The sequence below is a fragment of the Heliconius melpomene genome, chromosome 18, assembly GCF_056956725.1.
Source record: "Heliconius melpomene rosina isolate 202511_hmr_F chromosome 18, ASM5695672v1, whole genome shotgun sequence".
Lineage (NCBI taxonomy): Eukaryota > Metazoa > Arthropoda > Insecta > Lepidoptera > Nymphalidae > Heliconius > Heliconius melpomene.
In genome coordinates this window covers 10,126,957-10,145,687 of record NC_140406.1, presented here as the reverse complement: position 1 = coordinate 10,145,687, position 18,731 = coordinate 10,126,957, and the positions used below count along the sequence as shown (strand labels likewise).

Sequence of the window (18,731 nt, the reverse complement as noted above, 5' to 3'; positions counted from 1 at the left end):
TGTAACTAAAAAATATTATTATTTATTAAAATATTTTATAAACATAAATTGTTTGATAATTTGTAATATACTATTTTAAAAATAAACATATACTCTACAAATATCAAATAATACAATGCATACATATAGATGCATGGAAGACAGAAAGAACATAGAGTTGACACCCCTATCTCAATACCTTATCTTAAACTTTCAATGAAAAACACCAATTTACATGTTATGTTTTTTAATCTTTTTACACAAACTTATAAAGATTTTGTAAAGTAATCTAAAAATACCATCTCAAAATTATGCTTTACAGCACATTTTTTAGCATGTATATAACAAATCATGTTTACAAATATTATAGAAAAATATTATTTATAAAAATATTTCTAAAATATTTTTTAAAAAAATACTTAAAGTACTCATTTTAGCAACATTTTAAATGATTAAATTTACAATGATTATTTAGCTCATAAATAAAAATATAATCATCATCTTTTATTTCCTATATTAAGTTTGAACTTTGTAGTTTTTGGTACATGCCGAATTGTCAATGATATTCTAGTGTCTCGAGAAATTGTGGTGTTTTTCATATATTTATTGGAACACATATTAAAATTAACAATAGAGTTGTCTAAATAATCCTCTTTAATTTCATCTATACTATGTAAATAATAATGAAACAATTTATCTTGTAAAATTAATAAGCTTCTAGGTTCTAAAAGTATTGAAAATTTAGGCTTTAAAGAGTTGTTGTCAGAGCAAATTGGTTCAAAAAATTTTAATACAGTATGTGAGCCAATAGAAATAGTAGTAATGGTGGGATAAAATAAATTACCATCCAAATGCGGTAAGATCCCTTGTCCTGGTAAATATTCATTTACTAAAACATGGTTGGGCTCGTTACCATTCATTACACCTAAATTATGTATATTTTCTAGATATTTTTGCAACCATTCTGGTATTTTTTCTGCTATCATTCCCTTGCTATGAGGTATACCACCCCAATTTTGTAGCCGTCTATTCGAAAGTTGAGTCCATTTTGGTATTGGAGCAGCATAAATATTTGAAAGAATAGATTTCTCTTCTTCCAAGGTTATAAATTCGGTTATGTAAAATGCGGTTGGATCAATCTGTAAAATGCAAAGATATAGACTTATTTAGTATTTGAAAAAAAAAAAACATTGTATAAAGTATTGTATTTATGTTCAACTCACATTTGCGACTTTAAAATTACGTACTAAAACGTTATCTTTAGTATCGTCATTCATTTTGGCACTGCTTTCATTGAACACTAAATTTAAATGTTAATAAAATGAAAGTCGGGGAGCTCTGAATTCGGATTTACCTTAAATAAGATATTTTTTGTTAAAAGTTTTTTGTTTTGTTCGCCGTTCGCGGGTTCACAACTCAACAATCAACAAGTATAAATTCTGAATTCATTGATGTTTTCTGCCCATAAATTACGGCTCGATATTTCTTATCTGTGCTTTTGTATGTTCATTCTTTATATACGGTACCGTAGTATAAAAACACAAAATCCTATATCATTTAATTTTATATTCAACGTATAACTTAATTTAATCAAATTTTAATTAAATTTGTTTGGTCTATTTATAAAAATTACTTTAAAAAACATTAAATTTTTCTTTAAATTTTTATAGCAACGTTTTGTTTCGGCATTATGTAGAACAACAAAAAATAGATATATATTTTTTAAACCAATAAATGTCGCATTAAATGAAGTAAAATTTATAAAAAAAAGAAAATTTTAAAATTTTTTGTTTAAAATCTGTATACATAATGCAATTTCTACATACACCTTGTAACAATGTTATAAATAATTAAATAATGACGTTTGCATATAAAATCTATGCAATAACGAAACTTATACAGCTATCTTTTTGACAGGAGTGGACAGGCGATAAAATGTTATTTGTTAATATTTTTTTGTAAATATCTTATAAATGGGTAAATATAGAATGTAATTAAAATGGGCGGCTGCATAGGAATAACTAGGAGCAGAAGTGGGCCCATAGAAGAATCGTCGGGAACGGTGTCGCGGCCTAATTCGGGTAGGTGACCGACTGTAGCCGTGGAGACGTGCTTGCTTAGACACTAAAGTCGTCTTTGTTTTAGGCGGATTAAGAAAGAACCAGTCGCTGTGTCATGAGACTATAAGGTGGAAATCCGATGTGCCATTAACTGAGGGTCAGTTGAGAAGTAAGCGTGATGAATTCTGGGACACTGCTCCGGCTTTCGAAGGTAGGAAGGAGATATGGGATGCACTGCGGGCGGCGGCCGTTGCGGCAGAAGCCATGGATTTCCAATTAGCACAGGCCATTCTTGATGGCGCCAGTGTGTCTGTACCTAATGGATACCTCACAGAGTGCTATGATGAATGGGGGACCAGATATCAGGTAGTAAATAATCTACACTTTTTTTTCTATTTCTTTTGATAATTATTGACAAGGTTTAAGGAAACAAAATTTGAGTATTTACATTTGTGCATTTACTTCATATACTGATTGATGCATTTTAAAGTATTATTGCTGTGCACTGGCATAGCGAGTTTAACTTGCGCCCGGAGCAATATACCTTTGACGCCTCCCCCCCAGGCGAACACAATATAATTTCATATATATGTTTAAATAATTTTGCAACTATTTGGGGCATGGTGACCCCCGCTTGCCCCACTCACTACGCCACTGTTGCTTTGATATATGTGTAGAAATTATAAATACTGTTGCTAAGTGCTTTATATATGGTTATTGTTTTTGTAATTATGTGTTATGTTATCTTTTTATTATAAAAAATGTATTACATTGTTTCAATATATCATGTATATTAAGGAAGACAGATTTTATCATTATATAGATAAGGAAATGAACTCATTAAATAACTATTAGAGGCCAGTTGTAGTGCAGGGGCACAAAGTGTGACTGTAAACCGATTGGTTGTATGTTCGTTCCACACTTGAGGAAATGAATTACTTATTTAATTTAATTTTTATTTTTTATTTCTTTGCTCTGGTGTCGAAGCAGAGGGTGGTGTTGAGTTGCGCCACTCATGCTATGCCTCATGCAATGCTTGCTGTAGTGACACTAAATGCAATGATCATTGATTTGATCACACTGGCACTGGCATAACAAAATGTTGAGTTTTGTAATTTAACATGCAATGTCATGATTTTTGGTAAAAACAGAGAACAGTGTCTTGTTACTATGGGATATTTTGCTAAAGAAACAGCATAAAATCTTCTTTCTATCTATATTGTACAAATAATATGAAACTATTATATAGTTTAAATATTCATGCACCAATACTATTATTTAATATTGGCGACATACAGAACATTTTTTTACATATGAATTGTAAATGCTTAAATTTTGTATGGAAAATGTTAATGTTATTAAAGTAACCACACACAAAAAAGTATATGAGTCAGCCAACATAATTTATGACATACCGAAGCAATGATTCATTTTAATTTATGTTAAATGATGGACATGTTCAATTTAATGTGCTGGAAAAAAAATTATGTATTGAATATGAGTATATTAGAATATACTACTAATATATTATTAGTAAAAGCTTACTTTGTTAATTATTTAAATATGTATATAAATATAAGTATTTAAATAATTAACAAAGTAAACTTAATTTTTTTCGGCAATACTTTATATTAAGCTGTTTGTATTACAACAAAACTTTTTGAAATGTTTTATTTTTTTACTAACAATTGATGTAATTTTATTTGTAATTTAAAAAATCAATAGCAATACATATGTATAATTAAAAATGAAACAATTGCTGTCTGTACATGAGAAAAATATTATTGGGGGCATTTATTGATTGGGGTTTTTGCTTTGTGTTTTATTAAATTGGATAAAACCGAAAGCCAATCTCATTGTTTTAACCAGTTTAATAGTTTCAAATGCAGTTTTCATTATTATATTTTGGTTAATTTCCCTTAACAATTAGTGTTTGTTGTAATAAACTCCGCTATTATATTTTGCTTAACTAGAATAAAATGGCAGCAAATTAACTGTTATATTGAGTTGGCCATAACTTAAGTTTTCAATAAACATTAAGAACTGGATATTTACATTATAATATCGATGAAGATATTATCTTAAAAATGACAATGTTATTAGAACACAAAAACAATTTAAATTAATGCATAAATTGGTGTATTCAAGTTCAAGTGGATGGAGCAATGGATAATATAGTATTTTCATTTTTTCATCCTGGTAACACAGCAAAGCCCACGTCGAATTCCGCCACTCAACATGCATGTCTTCAGGATAGAGTGCTCTAAACTAGGACCTTTCTGTGTATCCTATTATGTAGCGGAATATAGTGTAAAGCTAAAATAATAATAATATCAAGTTGTAAAATGGTACATTCTAGGTACCAATTTATTGTCTGTCAGCACCAATCAACATGGTCAAAGAGGCAAATGGGAGGGATTCACCAGCGGAGTGCTCTGAGCCGGTGGAAGGTGGAGTGACTTTAGCCCTGCGTCTACGTTTGTCCACTGGCGGCCCAGATCTAGATCTACCTGTATGTTCTAGACATACTATAGCCCATTGTAAGGCTAAATTACATGTAAGTTTCTATTTTCTTTTCTTTTGTTATGGGTATGTGGTATAATAATGCTAATATTTAGAAAATTAATAAATAACATTTAGATTTAGTAGCAAAATTCGCAAAGCATCGTATTTATTGATGCTTTTTGATTTAAATATGGTATAATCCAACTTAGAAGCTTCGTCAAAATCGGCTTAATAGTTGTGATATGGGTGTCCAAACATTTGGAGTGGAGTGGACACATGATATGTACTTAGACACTTAGGTAATTGACATTACTGTGAAAAATTGAAAATAATTAAATTCCTTGAATGGTGACGACTAGACACTGATATACGCTTTTTTTTCTATTTATTAAATTCTCGTGTTATCCCCGAATTCCAGGCTCAAGAGAACATAGAAACATACAGACAGCGTTGGTACTACGGTGGTAAACTACTAGGCGATAAGTTACCCGTCGAAGAAGCTCGTATCACGCCAGGATATGTGGTGCAGGTCATCATCAGCGATGACAACCAGCCGCCCAGCTAGTTGTGCAGGTGGGTAGGAATATAACGACGGATAAACACATATACAACATATAAACGCTAGTGGTGATCTAAAAGTAATGATAAAAAATTATTATTTCAAATTTATATAAACACTAGCGGACGCGCACAGCTTTGCTTGCTTATTAAGGGGTGAATTCTAATAAACCACAAAACATGTGTTCAATGAAATATTTTGAAGAGTCTAAATTTCAAATTTTATAAAAATCAGTGGCGATTTAAAGATTTTTCCATACAATCTTTCAACCCCTTATTTGCACCTTTAGGGGAAGAATTCAAGAAAACCATCAAACAAGTGTTCAATTAAATACTTTTAAAAATCTAAATTTAAAATTTTATAAAAATCGGTGCTGATTTTATTTTTTTTCCATACAAACTTTCAACCCCTATTTCGCCCCTTTAGGGTTAAAATTTTTCAAAATCCCTTCTTAGTGGATGTCCAGATTACGAAAGTAAACATCTGTCCAAATTTCACGTTTCTACTATTAGCGGTTACGGCTGTGCGTGCGTCTTACCTCAGTCAGTGAGGATAAGTCCTTTTATATATATAGATTAGTTTTTTTAAATTATATTGTTCAAATAATTATCTATACTAATATAATAAAGCGGAAGAGTTTGTTTGTTTGTTTGTTTGTTTGAACGCTAAGATCTCTGGATCTACTGGATCGATTTACTTTGTTTTTGTTTTGTATGAAAGCTGCATTCTTCAGAAGTGCTATAGGCTATAGCCTACATATACATACATATGTGTAATGTAATGTTATATATAACATTACATTACACATATGTACTAATAAATTAAAATACTTTCTAATTTGACATGCAATTTATTCTGCCATGTTAATAACAACCGTCGTCGCTACGCGACCGCGTTCGTTACCGCGTCATTTTGATATTCATCCTTATGAAAATAAATATAATAGTCACTTTTAGCATTTCATCTAGATTGAAATTATATTTCTATAGAAATTATATTCTTATATTTCAAGCAGGCGTAGCCGCGTCCGGGTCCGCTAGTACTTGAATATAAGGCTGCTTTTATATCAAACAAATTATGAAAAAAGAATATATATATATATATATATATATATATATATATATATATATAATAAAGAAATATATACATATATACTCTACTATATATATATACTCAACGCCGCGCTGTGTCTTGTTATCAGAGCAAGGAAATGAATACAACTCCTTCCCGACATGTGGGAATCGAACCCACAACGTCACGCTTTCGGTCAACCGCTGTGCCATTCCTATCTCTTCCGCTCCAGGAACACCTTCCAAGCAACGTTTAATATGAAATTAAAATAAAAATAGCAAAGTAATCTGTTAATTTCGTATTCAATAGTAAGACATTTTTTTTTCTAAATGGATCCATTATTTTACTTTTGTCGATGTTTCATCAGTAATAGATAATTTAGGGTTCCCTAATTAGAAAATATGGCTGGAGAGATTGATGCTAAATTTCTATATTATATATTTTATAGCACTGTGCGGCGCCTTTAGGAAACCGTCGAATCGTTCTGACCAAGCAACGTCGAAATTCTTATGCGCTTGTTACAACTTATTTGTGTTATTAGGAGATTTTCTTGTTTAGTTTAACTTGTTTTCTCAATCTTGCAATACATTTAAAAATATTATTTTCAGAAAAAAAATACATGAGGGAATATGATCAGTGACAGTCCACAAAACAAAATGGAGACTGCAAATAATTCTAAATCAGTACTATAAAATATTATGTAACATAAAACGCTATATTACTTTATCTGTTACATTTTTAGTTATTATCAGTCATCATTAAACATTTAAATCACTGGAAAATGTTACTTGAATATTTCTTTTATGGCTGTTTAATTGTGGGTATTATTTATTTTGAAAAAATATGTTTCTTTCATAATATTAATAATAGATGCAGCTTTAACGAAATATAGCGTCTATAAAACTATTTGTCTACAAGTATAATATCGATTATATGAGAAGCTATAATTGTAATATCAATTTATAAATTATAATTTATATAGCATATTAATGTTATTATTGTTTGATTTCCATTTTAGTTCTGCAATTTATTGGAAACACACCCAAATTTACTATTCGTTTGCCTGATCTGTCCGTCCGCAATTCACTGCCTCTTCACATATGAATATATTTATTGATTTTTCAATATATTAATTAAATAAATTATTATATTATTCCAGTGATTTAAATCTTTAATAAGAAAATAGTTCTCATCCGAAAAATTATTACGAAATTTTTATAAATTGCCTAAAATAGAAAACAATATATATTTAAACAAAAAAACCATTTTGACATAAATATCGATCTTATATGATAATTATTTTATTTATAATTACTATTGCAAATGGGAAAATTCGGCACTAAATTATCAGTTAAGAAAAAATAATGGACCTAATTGTATTAGTAGATATTGTAGAAATGCTGCTATGTAAATATAAATGCTAATATAAAATAAATAAGATTATATTGCTAAATTAATTATCTAAACGCTTGATATTCTGTGCGTATTTATAAAAAACTATAAAGTTTTTTTATTCTGCTAAAATATGTATAATGGTGGAATTTCACAAGTATTGAGATAATTTATGTTTTTATTCAGTTTATTTTTTAAGAATTGATGGCCATTCATAAAGTACGTCACACGAGTTTCGTGATTTTTATTATCCCTGTCCTTGTCACAAGTGGTTACATTTGAGAGACAAAAAAGAAACAATTAAATAGAGTGGGAATGGGAACTCACAGTTGGAGTGTTTACGCAGCACGACGGCCTGTCTGATGTCACGAAATTTAGGACTGCTCTTTGGGACGTTATTTATGGATGGCTTTTTATATACAATAAAATCATAGTAATGTTCAACAATAAATAGTTAATCTATTTGCCTAAATGTGTGCTAAACTTGAGAATTAATTAAATCTACTGCGCGTGTACTAAATTTCTTAATGTTTTCCTTATATTTCTTATCCGGGTGCAGTGATCAGCAGCAGCTTTGTGTACTTGTTGTTATATTTATATATTTTTTTATAAACAGACTTTCTCTATAATGGCCCAAAATATGTTAAATTTTATAATATTTACGATTAGTTTTATGTATAAAAAGAATTACTAAGTTCTAAGTAGCGATTTTATAATCGATTATTTTATTTTTCACTTCAAAGTCATTTTGTCACTGCCATTCTATATAATCTCATTTTTATAGTTATAATATGCTAACAAACATGAATGAAAATCGATATTTAGTTTAATTTCAAGGTTTTTTTGCGTTCTGTCAAAATATAAAAAAAATATTATAGTTTTGATAATTTCTACTTAAATAAAAGCTATTATAACATTTTTAATACATTAATGTTTATATTATTTTTCCATTAATATTTATAAGTGCTTAAAAATGTGCTTCACTTTTTTGTCTATATTTTAGATCATCTGTGTATTTGTTTATTTATATTTAATCTGTATAATCACATATGCCCACGTTGTTCAAAAATCATATCAAAATATATAATATAAATAATGAGCCAAACGGTATATTTCTGCCTCTTGTTTTAATTGGCAAAATGATTAATTACTTATATATGTATATATATTTAGTATAAAATAAAAATACGCTTTTATATCCTTCGATGTAGGTAAAAAAATAAATTTTAAGTTAATTATGAAATTTTATATTTCTTTAATTTGTTTAGCTGTATAACTTAATTTGTATTTTTTAAATATATTTATATTTCATTTTTAGTTTTTGATTCAGAAATTGTCGGGAAAGCACTATTGGGTTGAAATTTAGTTAATGTTGAGATAGTTGCGCCTTCGAATCTCTTTCGTTAATGTTAATATTGCATTTACAGATGTTTATCCTAGTTTGTATTAGTATTAAATGCATATACATGTATATATAAACATAATTTTTTTTAAATCCGTTTTATACGGAAGATCCCTGAAGATTTTTTTTACTGAAATTAAAAAAAAATGATTATACGACATTTTAATTGATTATTTACTTTATTTTTGTACAAAATGGCCATTTTTATGTATTGTCTTCTTCATATTATGAATATTGTAATATAAATGCTAGATTATATTTAAATTAGTGCTTAATATTAACAAATTGAGGCTTTTTTTTAAACATTAATTAAATTAATATGACATTTAGTTACCATAGATAAAAACATTTATTATACAGACTATATTATATTGAAATGGTTTTTTATTTAATTGTAAATCTTGAAATAACGTGTCCACCACCACGTGTCGCAGTGGAACAACGTCTGACTGTAAACACGATTGTTGTAAGTTTGATTTTGATTATTATGTCCCTGCTCGGTAATACTCGGCAACAAATGCGGAGATGAGTTCTGCCACTCAACATGCAATGTCTCGAATTCGGGCGGAGAGAGTACAACGGAGTGTCTAGGTTGGTTGTCCTAGGTTCTCACTGCCTATCAGTACATATATTCATATATGCGGGATATAGCCTAAACTTGAATTCATTTTTTTATGAAAGTAAGTATATCTAATAGACAATAGTTTAGTTTAATCATTATATCTATTACAGAATATATTATATAATTTATTTGTATATAAACATATATTTGTAATATTATTATAAAAAAAGATAAATTATATAAGTGAAACCTAATAATATAAAAATATTTTAATAAGTATTTCTTTATTTTTTCATAATACCCAAGGTTTTTAGAATTAGTATTGTGACGTCATAAGTTGTTCTTTGAGAAAGAGATAGCATGTCTCTTTTTTCTTTGCTTAGCTTATTATTTTTCGTTTTCAAACTTTTGACATACATACGTTATATAAGAAAACTTGCTAAATGAATTGCTTGAATTATCAGATTTTTTTTCTGTATTAATAAATAGATATCAAGAGACAAGTATTAATAATTATTGCAAGCATTGTGTAATACTTTCAAAAAACGTTTGAAAAATGTCGGTAATACGACATTAAATATTTATCTATATAAAAGGCTATGCAGGTTACTGACGAATCGATAAATAAATTTAAACAGGAGGAGAATTGTTTATGGAGAAAGTAATTTCGGGTTTATGTTTATACATATTTATTTTATTTTTTGCAAAGTATAATCACTTACATAATACTTGATTATTTATTGAATAAATATTTTTATTATTATCTGTAGAAAATGCTTTATAATCTGTATTTTATTATTGTACATGTATTAATATCATATATAATAAATAAATTAATTAAATAAATGATTTATATACATGAAATATAAAAATTCGTTCGCCGTTATATACAGTTTTAATAAATTTGTTGTGAATTGTGAAGCATTTATGTCATATTATTATTATTAGCCTAATTATCCTATATGCCTAAATATATTTTTGTTATTTTGACGCTGATAATGTATAAAATTTTATAACTTATAATGTAGTAAACATTCGCTATAACATAAATTAAGAAAATATTTTTTCGTGTGATTTTGACAGCGTTTTTTTAATGTATTGATAAAGTATAAGATTGGAAATTATAGTATCTAACTTCTATCATTGATATAGATTAAATATATACAAATAAAATTAATTGTAACTATTACGGGTGTGATCCAAAACAATATATTTGTTCAAGAAAACGCGCCTTCTAGTTAATTAAAATGGTTGTTTCAACACTAATTTAAAGTAAATTTTATATCAGGGATGTTATGAATCTCCGTAACCGTATTCAAAATAATTTATTTATCATGATATAACAGTTACGGATAATTGCATATATGGGCGATAAAAAGGGCAACACTTACCGCGCCCCTGTCGGTTTACAATAGGGACGGATTCAAATCTCGCTACGTTCAATTTTTAACGTTTTCTAAATAAGCAAATGGAACTTTTCATGATAGATATGTTATACATTTATTTTAGACTATATTTTGAAAAGAACAACTGTTGAGTTTCTTGCCGGATCTTCTCAGCAGAACTGCTGTCCGAGCCGGTACACTACTGACATTTCTATGTAACTTGACTCGATTCTAAAGTGCTTATAATAGCCTAATTAAATAAAGAATATTTCGATTCGAAGTAGTGATAAGTACAAAGAGGTAGAGATATTAATAGAAAAAACATAAAAAAGAATTTAAAAATAGCAAACAGTAACAATTTCTTTAAAAAAATTAATTTCTCAAATATCTTTCCTAAGCGAAATTATTCGAAAGTAACGCATAGTCTGAAATTATTTTATATCTGTAACCGAAATCGATATAGTATTTTTAATTCTTATATCCGTATCCATTTTTCTTACATTCGTAACATCCCTGCACAATATTTAAAATATGTATCTATGTTAATTTGATATGGACACATAAAATATGGTGTTATTTCTACACTGAATATCAATTTAGATGCATGAGGCATGTAAATGTATATTTTATTATTTTAATTAAATTTATTACCTGTTGATTCAAACACAAATATGGAATTGATAACAATATATTTTATCTGTAAAATGGTCCATTTTAACAAAATGAGCGTATATACCTATAAATTTAAATAAATATTACATTTATTTTAAATATAATTAGTTTTTATTTAATATTACACGTTTAATAATAAAAATAAATGACAATGGTAATAATTTTTAGAATTTTCATTTAAAATGTCTACTGTTTTAGTATAAGATAAATTAACTCGTATAGCTTAGTAAAGAAATCCTTATATATGTTTTCTGATTCTTTCTTTATTACTAAGTCTGTAAATTATAATTTTTTTATCTTTTAAAAGTGTTTTTTTTTTAATAAATACAAACAGGTATTATTAAAGCTTAGCTAAATAGGTACTATTTTTGGTCTGATTCAAAGCGTTTCATACATTTGTTTAGATTTTCAATAAAGTATTTTATTTCACTAATAATATGTAAATTTCAGTGCCAAGAATTGAATTTTACATTTAATTTTGAATATTATTTAATATTATAATATTAATTATGTATATAGAATATTTTGTATTATCCACAGATTATACGCGTGTTGTACATTTTATTGAAAACACTATTTTTTCGTTATCTGTATTGATATTTCGTTGACAGATGGCGCTTCTATCGTGATTATACGACAATAATTATTTATTTTAACATGGATGTGGGGAACGGAGTGACTTGACACTAGATTTTCTTTAATATAATAAAGCTTAAAACATGGCTTTATATCTCAAATATGCTTTAAATCTTAAATTTCACGCCATCTGTTGACGAAATTTTATGTAAATTGTATGGGGACGTCTAATACACCGACACGCTTTTGCTTTTAGTATCTTTACTTTTGTTATGAATGATTATAGTAAATATATGAAAAATGCGGCCAATATTTTAAAGAAGTTCAACGACAAGTGAAAATTTCATAAACATAAAAAATATATAAATTGCAGCAGGTTGCAAGAAGTTTGCATCAACTTTAATAGAAAATAATCTTTGCTTTTATTTCAAGATTTTTTAGTGTCAGTGTGAAAGACGCCCGTCGCGTGTACATACAATAGTAGTGTGTGTAAGCAATATTAGCATTTTAAATTTTCAAATAAAAACACCTTGTGAATAATTTTATACGTTTTTTATTTACCTATATTAAATTAAACAATTAATAAATCATCATTACTCCTGAGAGTGGGGATCGATAATCGAACCAACAATCATTAAATGTCATTTAATTATATTATTCATGAAGAGGTCCAAATAAAACAACATTTAGTATCGTAACGTTTATTTAATAAGTCTATATTTAAAATACTGATTTTATCTGCACTTCACCGCAGAAAGCAGTCATGTCTGACAGTAACACAGAATCAAACAATTATAAACATATATTATTTGTTTTCAAAATAAAATTCTATTTTGGTGAAATATTTTACAAATTAAACAAATATATATAGTAAAATGCACATTTGTTTTTAACAACTTATTTTATCTGGAACTTGGAAAAGTAAATAACGCAGTTCTAGAAAAAAAGTAATTTAACTTGTCATTTTAAATTATCATTTTAATTACGCAAAAATCAATTAAAAATTAAAATGATACAAACAGTTTTTTGTTTGTATACCTGTGTTATAAATAAATGACAACAAAAATATCTTTATTTTATTTATTCACTAATACATACTGAAAATCAGTAAATTCTGTAATTTCAAATCAACCCTAATATTTCCATTTTAGAATGTAAATACAAAAATATTATTTAAAACATTTTCCAAGCAAAATTTAGCCCTTTACTAAATTAGACCCACAATTTCCCCACAAAATTCTTTACTTAGGTATATATTTAAGTAATTTAATTTCATGTGTAAGCCATATAGCTAAAGTAAGTAGCGCCAATGATCCAGACTGATGTGACGCGGCGAGTGGAGTCGGGACATAATGCAATAGTGTCATTATACCTAAACCCACCTGAAATGAAGAAAAATATATTATTTTAGAGATAATGATTCAATTTTCTGCTTTGTGCTAATAGAAGAGAAGTTTTAAAAATTTCCATGCACAATATGCTACTGTAAACGCCACTGGTTGTAGGTTCGGTCCCCATTTGAGAAAATGAAATATTTATTTAAATTTATATTTCCATTTCTTCACTCTGGTGACAAGGCAAAGCGCGGCGTTGAGTTCCGCCACTCAACACGCAAGGCTTCCAGAATTCGGCGGAAAGTGAAGAACAGGCTGTCTTAACACTAGGTTCCCTCTGCCTACACTGCTGGGTGCAGGAAATATAATCGTAAATAAATATTTCACTTCTTGGAGTGGGGATCGAACACCCGTCCACAACCGTCGCGTTACAGTCACACTTGTGTGGCGCTGTCCCACGACGGTTTAATCTTAATCATGAATTAATGAATGAAATGTAAACTTTATGTAAACCATAAACTAATGATGCAATGGTTTGTAACATGTGAACAGTGAAGAAATAAACTAAAAATACGCAAATATTAATTTATTAAACAAACCTGCAAACAAGCCATAGCCGCCACCGCATTAACCACTCTTCGACCAATTATCGACAAATTCTTCTTCCTCGCGATAGCCCACAATGAGCCAATCGTTAATAATGTGGTCGTACCCAGAATACGATGGTCAAATTGTACTGTAGTTGGGTTCTCGGTGAAATTACGAGTGGTAGGCGAGAACGCTAAAATATCGTCTGGTATCCAATTATCACCCATTTTGGGAAACGAATTGTAGACTAAGCCCGCGTCTAGACCCGCTACGAACGCACCTACAATACAAAAATTGTATTTTAAGTTTATCAAGCCGAAAAAAAGGCGAAAAAAAACCTGTAGAAATATGGTTTAACCCATTTAAAAAAATTTGCTGACTAAAATCTAATACTAACCTGAAACAGCCGTCAAAAACACCAACGCTTTAGCACTATGAGCTAAAATTGTGACATTTTTCAATTCTTTCACTTTGCTTAATGTAGCTTTAATGGGGAAAGGGCGGAGCACCCTTAGGGCTCCGGCTATGAGCCCCGAATATAAAATAAAGGCTAAACTAAGATGGGCAGCTAATCTGTACTGAGACACTCGCGGTACATCAGAGGGCCCTTGGAAACGATCCTCTAACCCTGATTTTACCATGTACCAACCCATTAGACCCTGAAATTAAATAATGTAATTAAAGGATTACAATGACTTCAAACTTGGTCAAAAACGATAAATTTTATTTATATGTTAACCTAAATTTTAAAAAATATAGAAAATCTAGTCAGAGCACTCTGTAACAGCACATTGCTTTTTAAAGCACATAGCTAATCTAACATCAACCTTTATGTCCCTCTAGAGAAGTAAAATAAAGAGATATAAATATTCGAGTGTTAATCGAACCCACAATCATTGCACGCAATCAGGCATTCTACTACTGCACCATAGCGACATTTTATGCGTAGGTAATACACCATTTTTTTTCATCTGAAACTTTGTGAGTTTAAGTCACTCTCAGGATAAAATTTTATTTGCTCATCTACTTAAAGAAGATGCATAAATTATCGTCACTGGACAAGCAAAAACCGCTGTTAAAAAACCTAATAATATGAAAATGAAGTTGCTTACTCTACACCCGCTAACCCGAAAAAATATAAATATTTAAAATGAACAGCTTACCTGTGCAGCAACCAACGCACAGTATACGGCAACTCTTCCTTTCATCCCTTTATCCAACCTCCCTCGGACCCAAAAGTATACCGCAGGTATAAACACCGCGGCCCCTATGGCGCGCCCCCACGACCGGTGCGCGAATTCCATGTACCAGATCCATTTGAACTCATTTAGGGTTATATCCTTGTTTTTACTAATAGAATAGGAGATAATAACATGTCAGTTTAAATAATATTGCTTTCTATATAATAGTTATAGCTTTAACCTATAAAATCATCGCAGATAAAAATATCACGAGCCTTATCAATCCCACTTAGTTTTTACTTATAGAAGATTTGGTGGAAAATTCAACTACTACTCCTGATTTAGTAGGAAACAATCAAATGAAAAATTATTTTGAAGAGTTCAAAAATAAACACGCGGCGTTGAGTTCCGCCACTCAATACGCAATACCTCCAAAATTCAGCGGTAAGTATTGAACATTTTGGGAAACTCGACGTTTCGAAAACGCACGGTCGTGGGTGACTTTCTTCCTAATTTCTTCTAATGAAGCTTCTAATTTTCCTGCTAATAAAGCTCTTTTTATTTTTTACAAGGATAGATTCAAATACTTTAGTTATAATTATCATACTTTTATTTATATAAATAAATTTTTTGAATTAGAATTTTAATTTATACACAATGGTTATGGGTTTATTACCTACTATGGGAAATATTAAAAAAAATCTCGATATATTTGGGAAAACTATTTTGTTCTTGTATTTTTTAATATAATACATGTACACTAAGCATATACTACAGTATTTCTTACAAACAAATATACGACAGTCAGGTATACATAAAAAACATGAATGAATGAATGAAGTTTTTGACCGACTTTCGGTCATGGCGACTACTTCAACTCCTCACATATAAATCTAATAAATCTACTCACTATTTGTATTCGGGAAACTGCTGATACTTTTCGAATTCCGTTTGCCATTCCTCTTCTGTCCTTGGAAGTTTTTCTCCCAATAACCTCCATGTTACCATTGATAAGCCTGATTCAGTTAAACGTGTAACACCACCTTGAAGTTAATTTATAACTATTGTTATTAGAGTAAATACTATGTTTTTGAATAAATTAAATTTATAGTAAATTTTGAACTAGTGTTTATAATTTGCATTAAATACAATGCAATTTTTTTTTGTTACAAATCAATCATTAAAAAAAATAGATACATTCGCACAAAAAAGTCTAATAAATTAGAAATAATTTAAATTAGGAATAATTTAAATAGTATCCGATTGCAAACGCCTTGGTTCCAAGTTCAATCTCCATTAGGAAAATGAATTATTTACGTTTCCCTGCTTTGGACTTGAGACAATGTGCGGCATTAACTTTAGGTTGACACTGACTGTCTTGTCCTACACTGGATACAGCATGACGTTAACACAAAACTATTTAAATAATAAAATGTCTTATATAACAGAAAAGCATTTCTTCTTCATTGCTTATATTAAAAAAAGGGGTGTAAAATAAAACAAAAATATTTTTTTATATATTTTTATTCATTTTACACCAAAAATCACAAATTTACTTTAATCTACGAAACCATTAAAAACTTAATTATCCTTTACAAATATATAAACTAGTAATTATTTTTATCAGTTTCATGCTGTAATCTCGCATATAGCAGGGTAGGTTAAGGCAACCTATTGTTAACACTCTGTTCCCCACATCCTGCCGAATTTTTCGAGACATTGCATTGCGTGTACATGTTTATTGGATTATTCTTAAAAATTATCAATTCATAAATTTTTGGAAGAAAAATATGTAATAAATCATAAGTATATAACATTATTATAATTTTTAAGTTTATCATATCAGAACATATCACATTATTTCGTTTTAAATAAATGCTCAAATTTATATTTCTATTTCATATAACTTTTTTGAATATTATTTCACTATCTTAAAAATATTGACTATTTTATATTTATTTGAATATAAAATGTTACATTAATAAAATATGATAAAGAAGAAAAAACATTAACATTATAACTAATGATTATGCAATCAATTGTAATAGTGCATTTTATATTTCTTCGATCATATTTTATAACTTAAGTAAAACTTAAAATTATCTCACTAAAGTAATATTCTTAGTGGCCGACTACTGTGGATTCAATTTCCATTTTGGAGAATGAGTTATTTTCATTATAACTAACTTAATTAACTTTCTCTGGTGGAAAGACAAACTGCAGCATTATGTTTCACCTACACAACATACAACTCTTCTTAATTTGAGTGGAAATTGGGAACAAAGTATCTTAACACTGGGTTGACTGCCTACTATTCTTATAATATTCTTCATATTATTATGTTATATAATGTTCTTCATATTATTCAAATATATACATAATCTAAAAACTTGTCAAATCTTTAGCCAAAAAATCTTTTTTATTACCATTATAGAAAAATCAAACCTCATTTACTCCCATTAGTACTACTCAAAACAATATTAACAATATAGTAAATAGAATACAACATTATCAAGTAACCAGCTACCATACCTAGTACAACCGCAGCAAAGACCATTCCACTACAGCCTAATAGCCAATAACCAACAGCTTTAGAGTCTTTTGGTTTTGATGATGTATAAAATCTGGCTAAGATGGAGTTTGATTTGAGAAGATTTGTTAGCTGAAATTTAATTTATTAGGTTTTATTATGGTGATAAGTATTAATGTTATAAAATGACAGTTGGCTGAAGGCTTTTGGTGTGATGTGAATGAATTATTTTCATTTCATTCAGCATATTTCCTTGCTATGAAAAGTGTGATTTTGAGCTCCACCACTCATCATGTAATGTTTTGAATTAAGGGAGATTGTTTAATTGTACACAATTAAGCATCGCCTCAAGGCGGTCAGTCTATTACAAAAAATCGGGCGTGATAAAAACAATAAGAAATAGTTATAACAAACCTTAAATCCTTTATTTAATACAGGATTATTATTTTTGGTAGCAGTTATAAGTTTTCTAGAAACCAGTCGACTATGAATACTTGTGTTTGATACTAATAGCTTGCTCGGTGCTATCCTTAGAGGTTGCGCAAAGCGGCATAAATTCGAAATAAGCAGCATTTTAGCTGAAACGAAAGTGTCAAAGAAATAATAATATTGAAAATCTATAATAATATGTATATAAGATTAAAATTATCACTCCGTTATCGCTTATATGAAAATAATAATGGTACAAACCTTAACTGTTGCGAAACGTAAATAATTATAAATTATTGAGTTAAAAGCTTCAATAAAATATTCTTTGTCTTATTAATTTATAAACAGAGAATACATATTTTTATATTCTTATCTTTGTATTTATTACATGGAATATTATAAATATAAAATGCAATACTAAAGGTTTCGTTTCCACAATACTCCACTCCACGATATTTTGACATTAGGATATTGACATTGACAAATGATAACCAATGAGTAAATGT

General features: G+C 28.7%; 3 protein-coding genes across 4 annotated transcripts; 1 reads left to right on the top strand and 2 right to left on the bottom strand.

The window, feature by feature from the left end:
- Positions 1-319: 319 nt before the first annotated feature.
- On the bottom strand, positions 320-1,443 carry LOC146529519 (putative RNA/DNA demethylase ALKBH6). The gene is made up of 2 exons (XM_085201387.1): positions 1,203-1,443; positions 320-1,118 (listed from the first exon to the last, which is right to left on the bottom strand). Exons 1-2 carry the CDS (start codon positions 1,254-1,256, stop codon positions 477-479), a joined length of 696 nt encoding a protein of 231 aa, XP_085057513.1. The 5' UTR covers positions 1,257-1,443; the 3' UTR covers positions 320-476.
- A 425-nt stretch (positions 1,444-1,868) lies between these two features.
- LOC146529518 (ubiquitin domain-containing protein 2) lies at positions 1,869-9,806 on the top strand. 2 transcript variants are annotated; one of them, XM_085201386.1, is made up of 5 exons: positions 1,869-2,060; positions 2,125-2,405; positions 4,399-4,596; positions 4,963-5,117; positions 6,623-9,806. In XM_085201386.1, the coding sequence occupies exons 1-4, from the start codon at positions 1,979-1,981 to the stop codon at positions 5,107-5,109; spliced, it is 708 nt and encodes a 235-aa protein (XP_085057512.1). In that variant the 5' UTR covers positions 1,869-1,978; the 3' UTR covers positions 5,110-5,117; positions 6,623-9,806. The 2 variants fall into 2 exon arrangements, with proteins under 2 accessions (XP_085057512.1, XP_085057511.1); XM_085201385.1 differs by having other exon boundaries at positions 1,870-2,060; positions 6,783-9,806.
- Positions 9,807-12,848: 3,042 nt separating this feature from the next.
- LOC146529517 (heme A synthase COX15) lies at positions 12,849-18,693 on the bottom strand. The gene is made up of 8 exons (XM_085201383.1): positions 18,487-18,693; positions 18,211-18,374; positions 17,799-17,928; positions 16,177-16,309; positions 15,249-15,435; positions 14,483-14,744; positions 14,097-14,365; positions 12,849-13,545 (listed from the first exon to the last, which is right to left on the bottom strand). Exons 2-8 carry the CDS (start codon positions 18,367-18,369, stop codon positions 13,405-13,407), a joined length of 1,281 nt encoding a protein of 426 aa, XP_085057509.1. The 5' UTR covers positions 18,370-18,374; positions 18,487-18,693; the 3' UTR covers positions 12,849-13,404.
- Between the last annotated feature and the right edge of the window lie 38 nt (positions 18,694-18,731).

Excerpts from the sequence above, each read along its gene's own strand:
- LOC146529518 (XM_085201386.1), top strand. The coding sequence starts at position 1,979 with ATGGGCGGCTGCATAGGAATAACTAGGAGCAGAAGTGGGCCCATAGAA. Across the intron at positions 2,061-2,124 it reads GGTGTCGCGGCCTAATTCGG|GCGGATTAAGAAAGAACCAG; the intron begins GTAGGTGACCGA and ends TCTTTGTTTTAG. Across the intron at positions 4,597-4,962 it reads ATTGTAAGGCTAAATTACAT|GCTCAAGAGAACATAGAAAC; the intron begins GTAAGTTTCTAT and ends CCCGAATTCCAG.
- LOC146529517 (XM_085201383.1), bottom strand. The coding sequence starts at position 18,369 with ATGCTGCTTATTTCGAATTTATGCCGCTTTGCGCAACCTCTAAGGATA. Across the intron at positions 17,929-18,210 it reads TATTAAATAAAGGATTTAAG|CTAACAAATCTTCTCAAATC; the intron begins GTTTGTTATAAC and ends ATTAAATTTCAG. Across the intron at positions 14,745-15,248 it reads GTGCGTTGGTTGCTGCACAG|GGTCTAATGGGTTGGTACAT; the intron begins GTAAGCTGTTCA and ends ATTTAATTTCAG.
- LOC146529519 (XM_085201387.1), bottom strand. The coding sequence starts at position 1,256 with ATGAATGACGATACTAAAGATAACGTTTTAGTACGTAATTTTAAAGTC. Across the intron at positions 1,119-1,202 it reads GTAATTTTAAAGTCGCAAAT|ATTGATCCAACCGCATTTTA; the intron begins GTGAGTTGAACA and ends TGCATTTTACAG.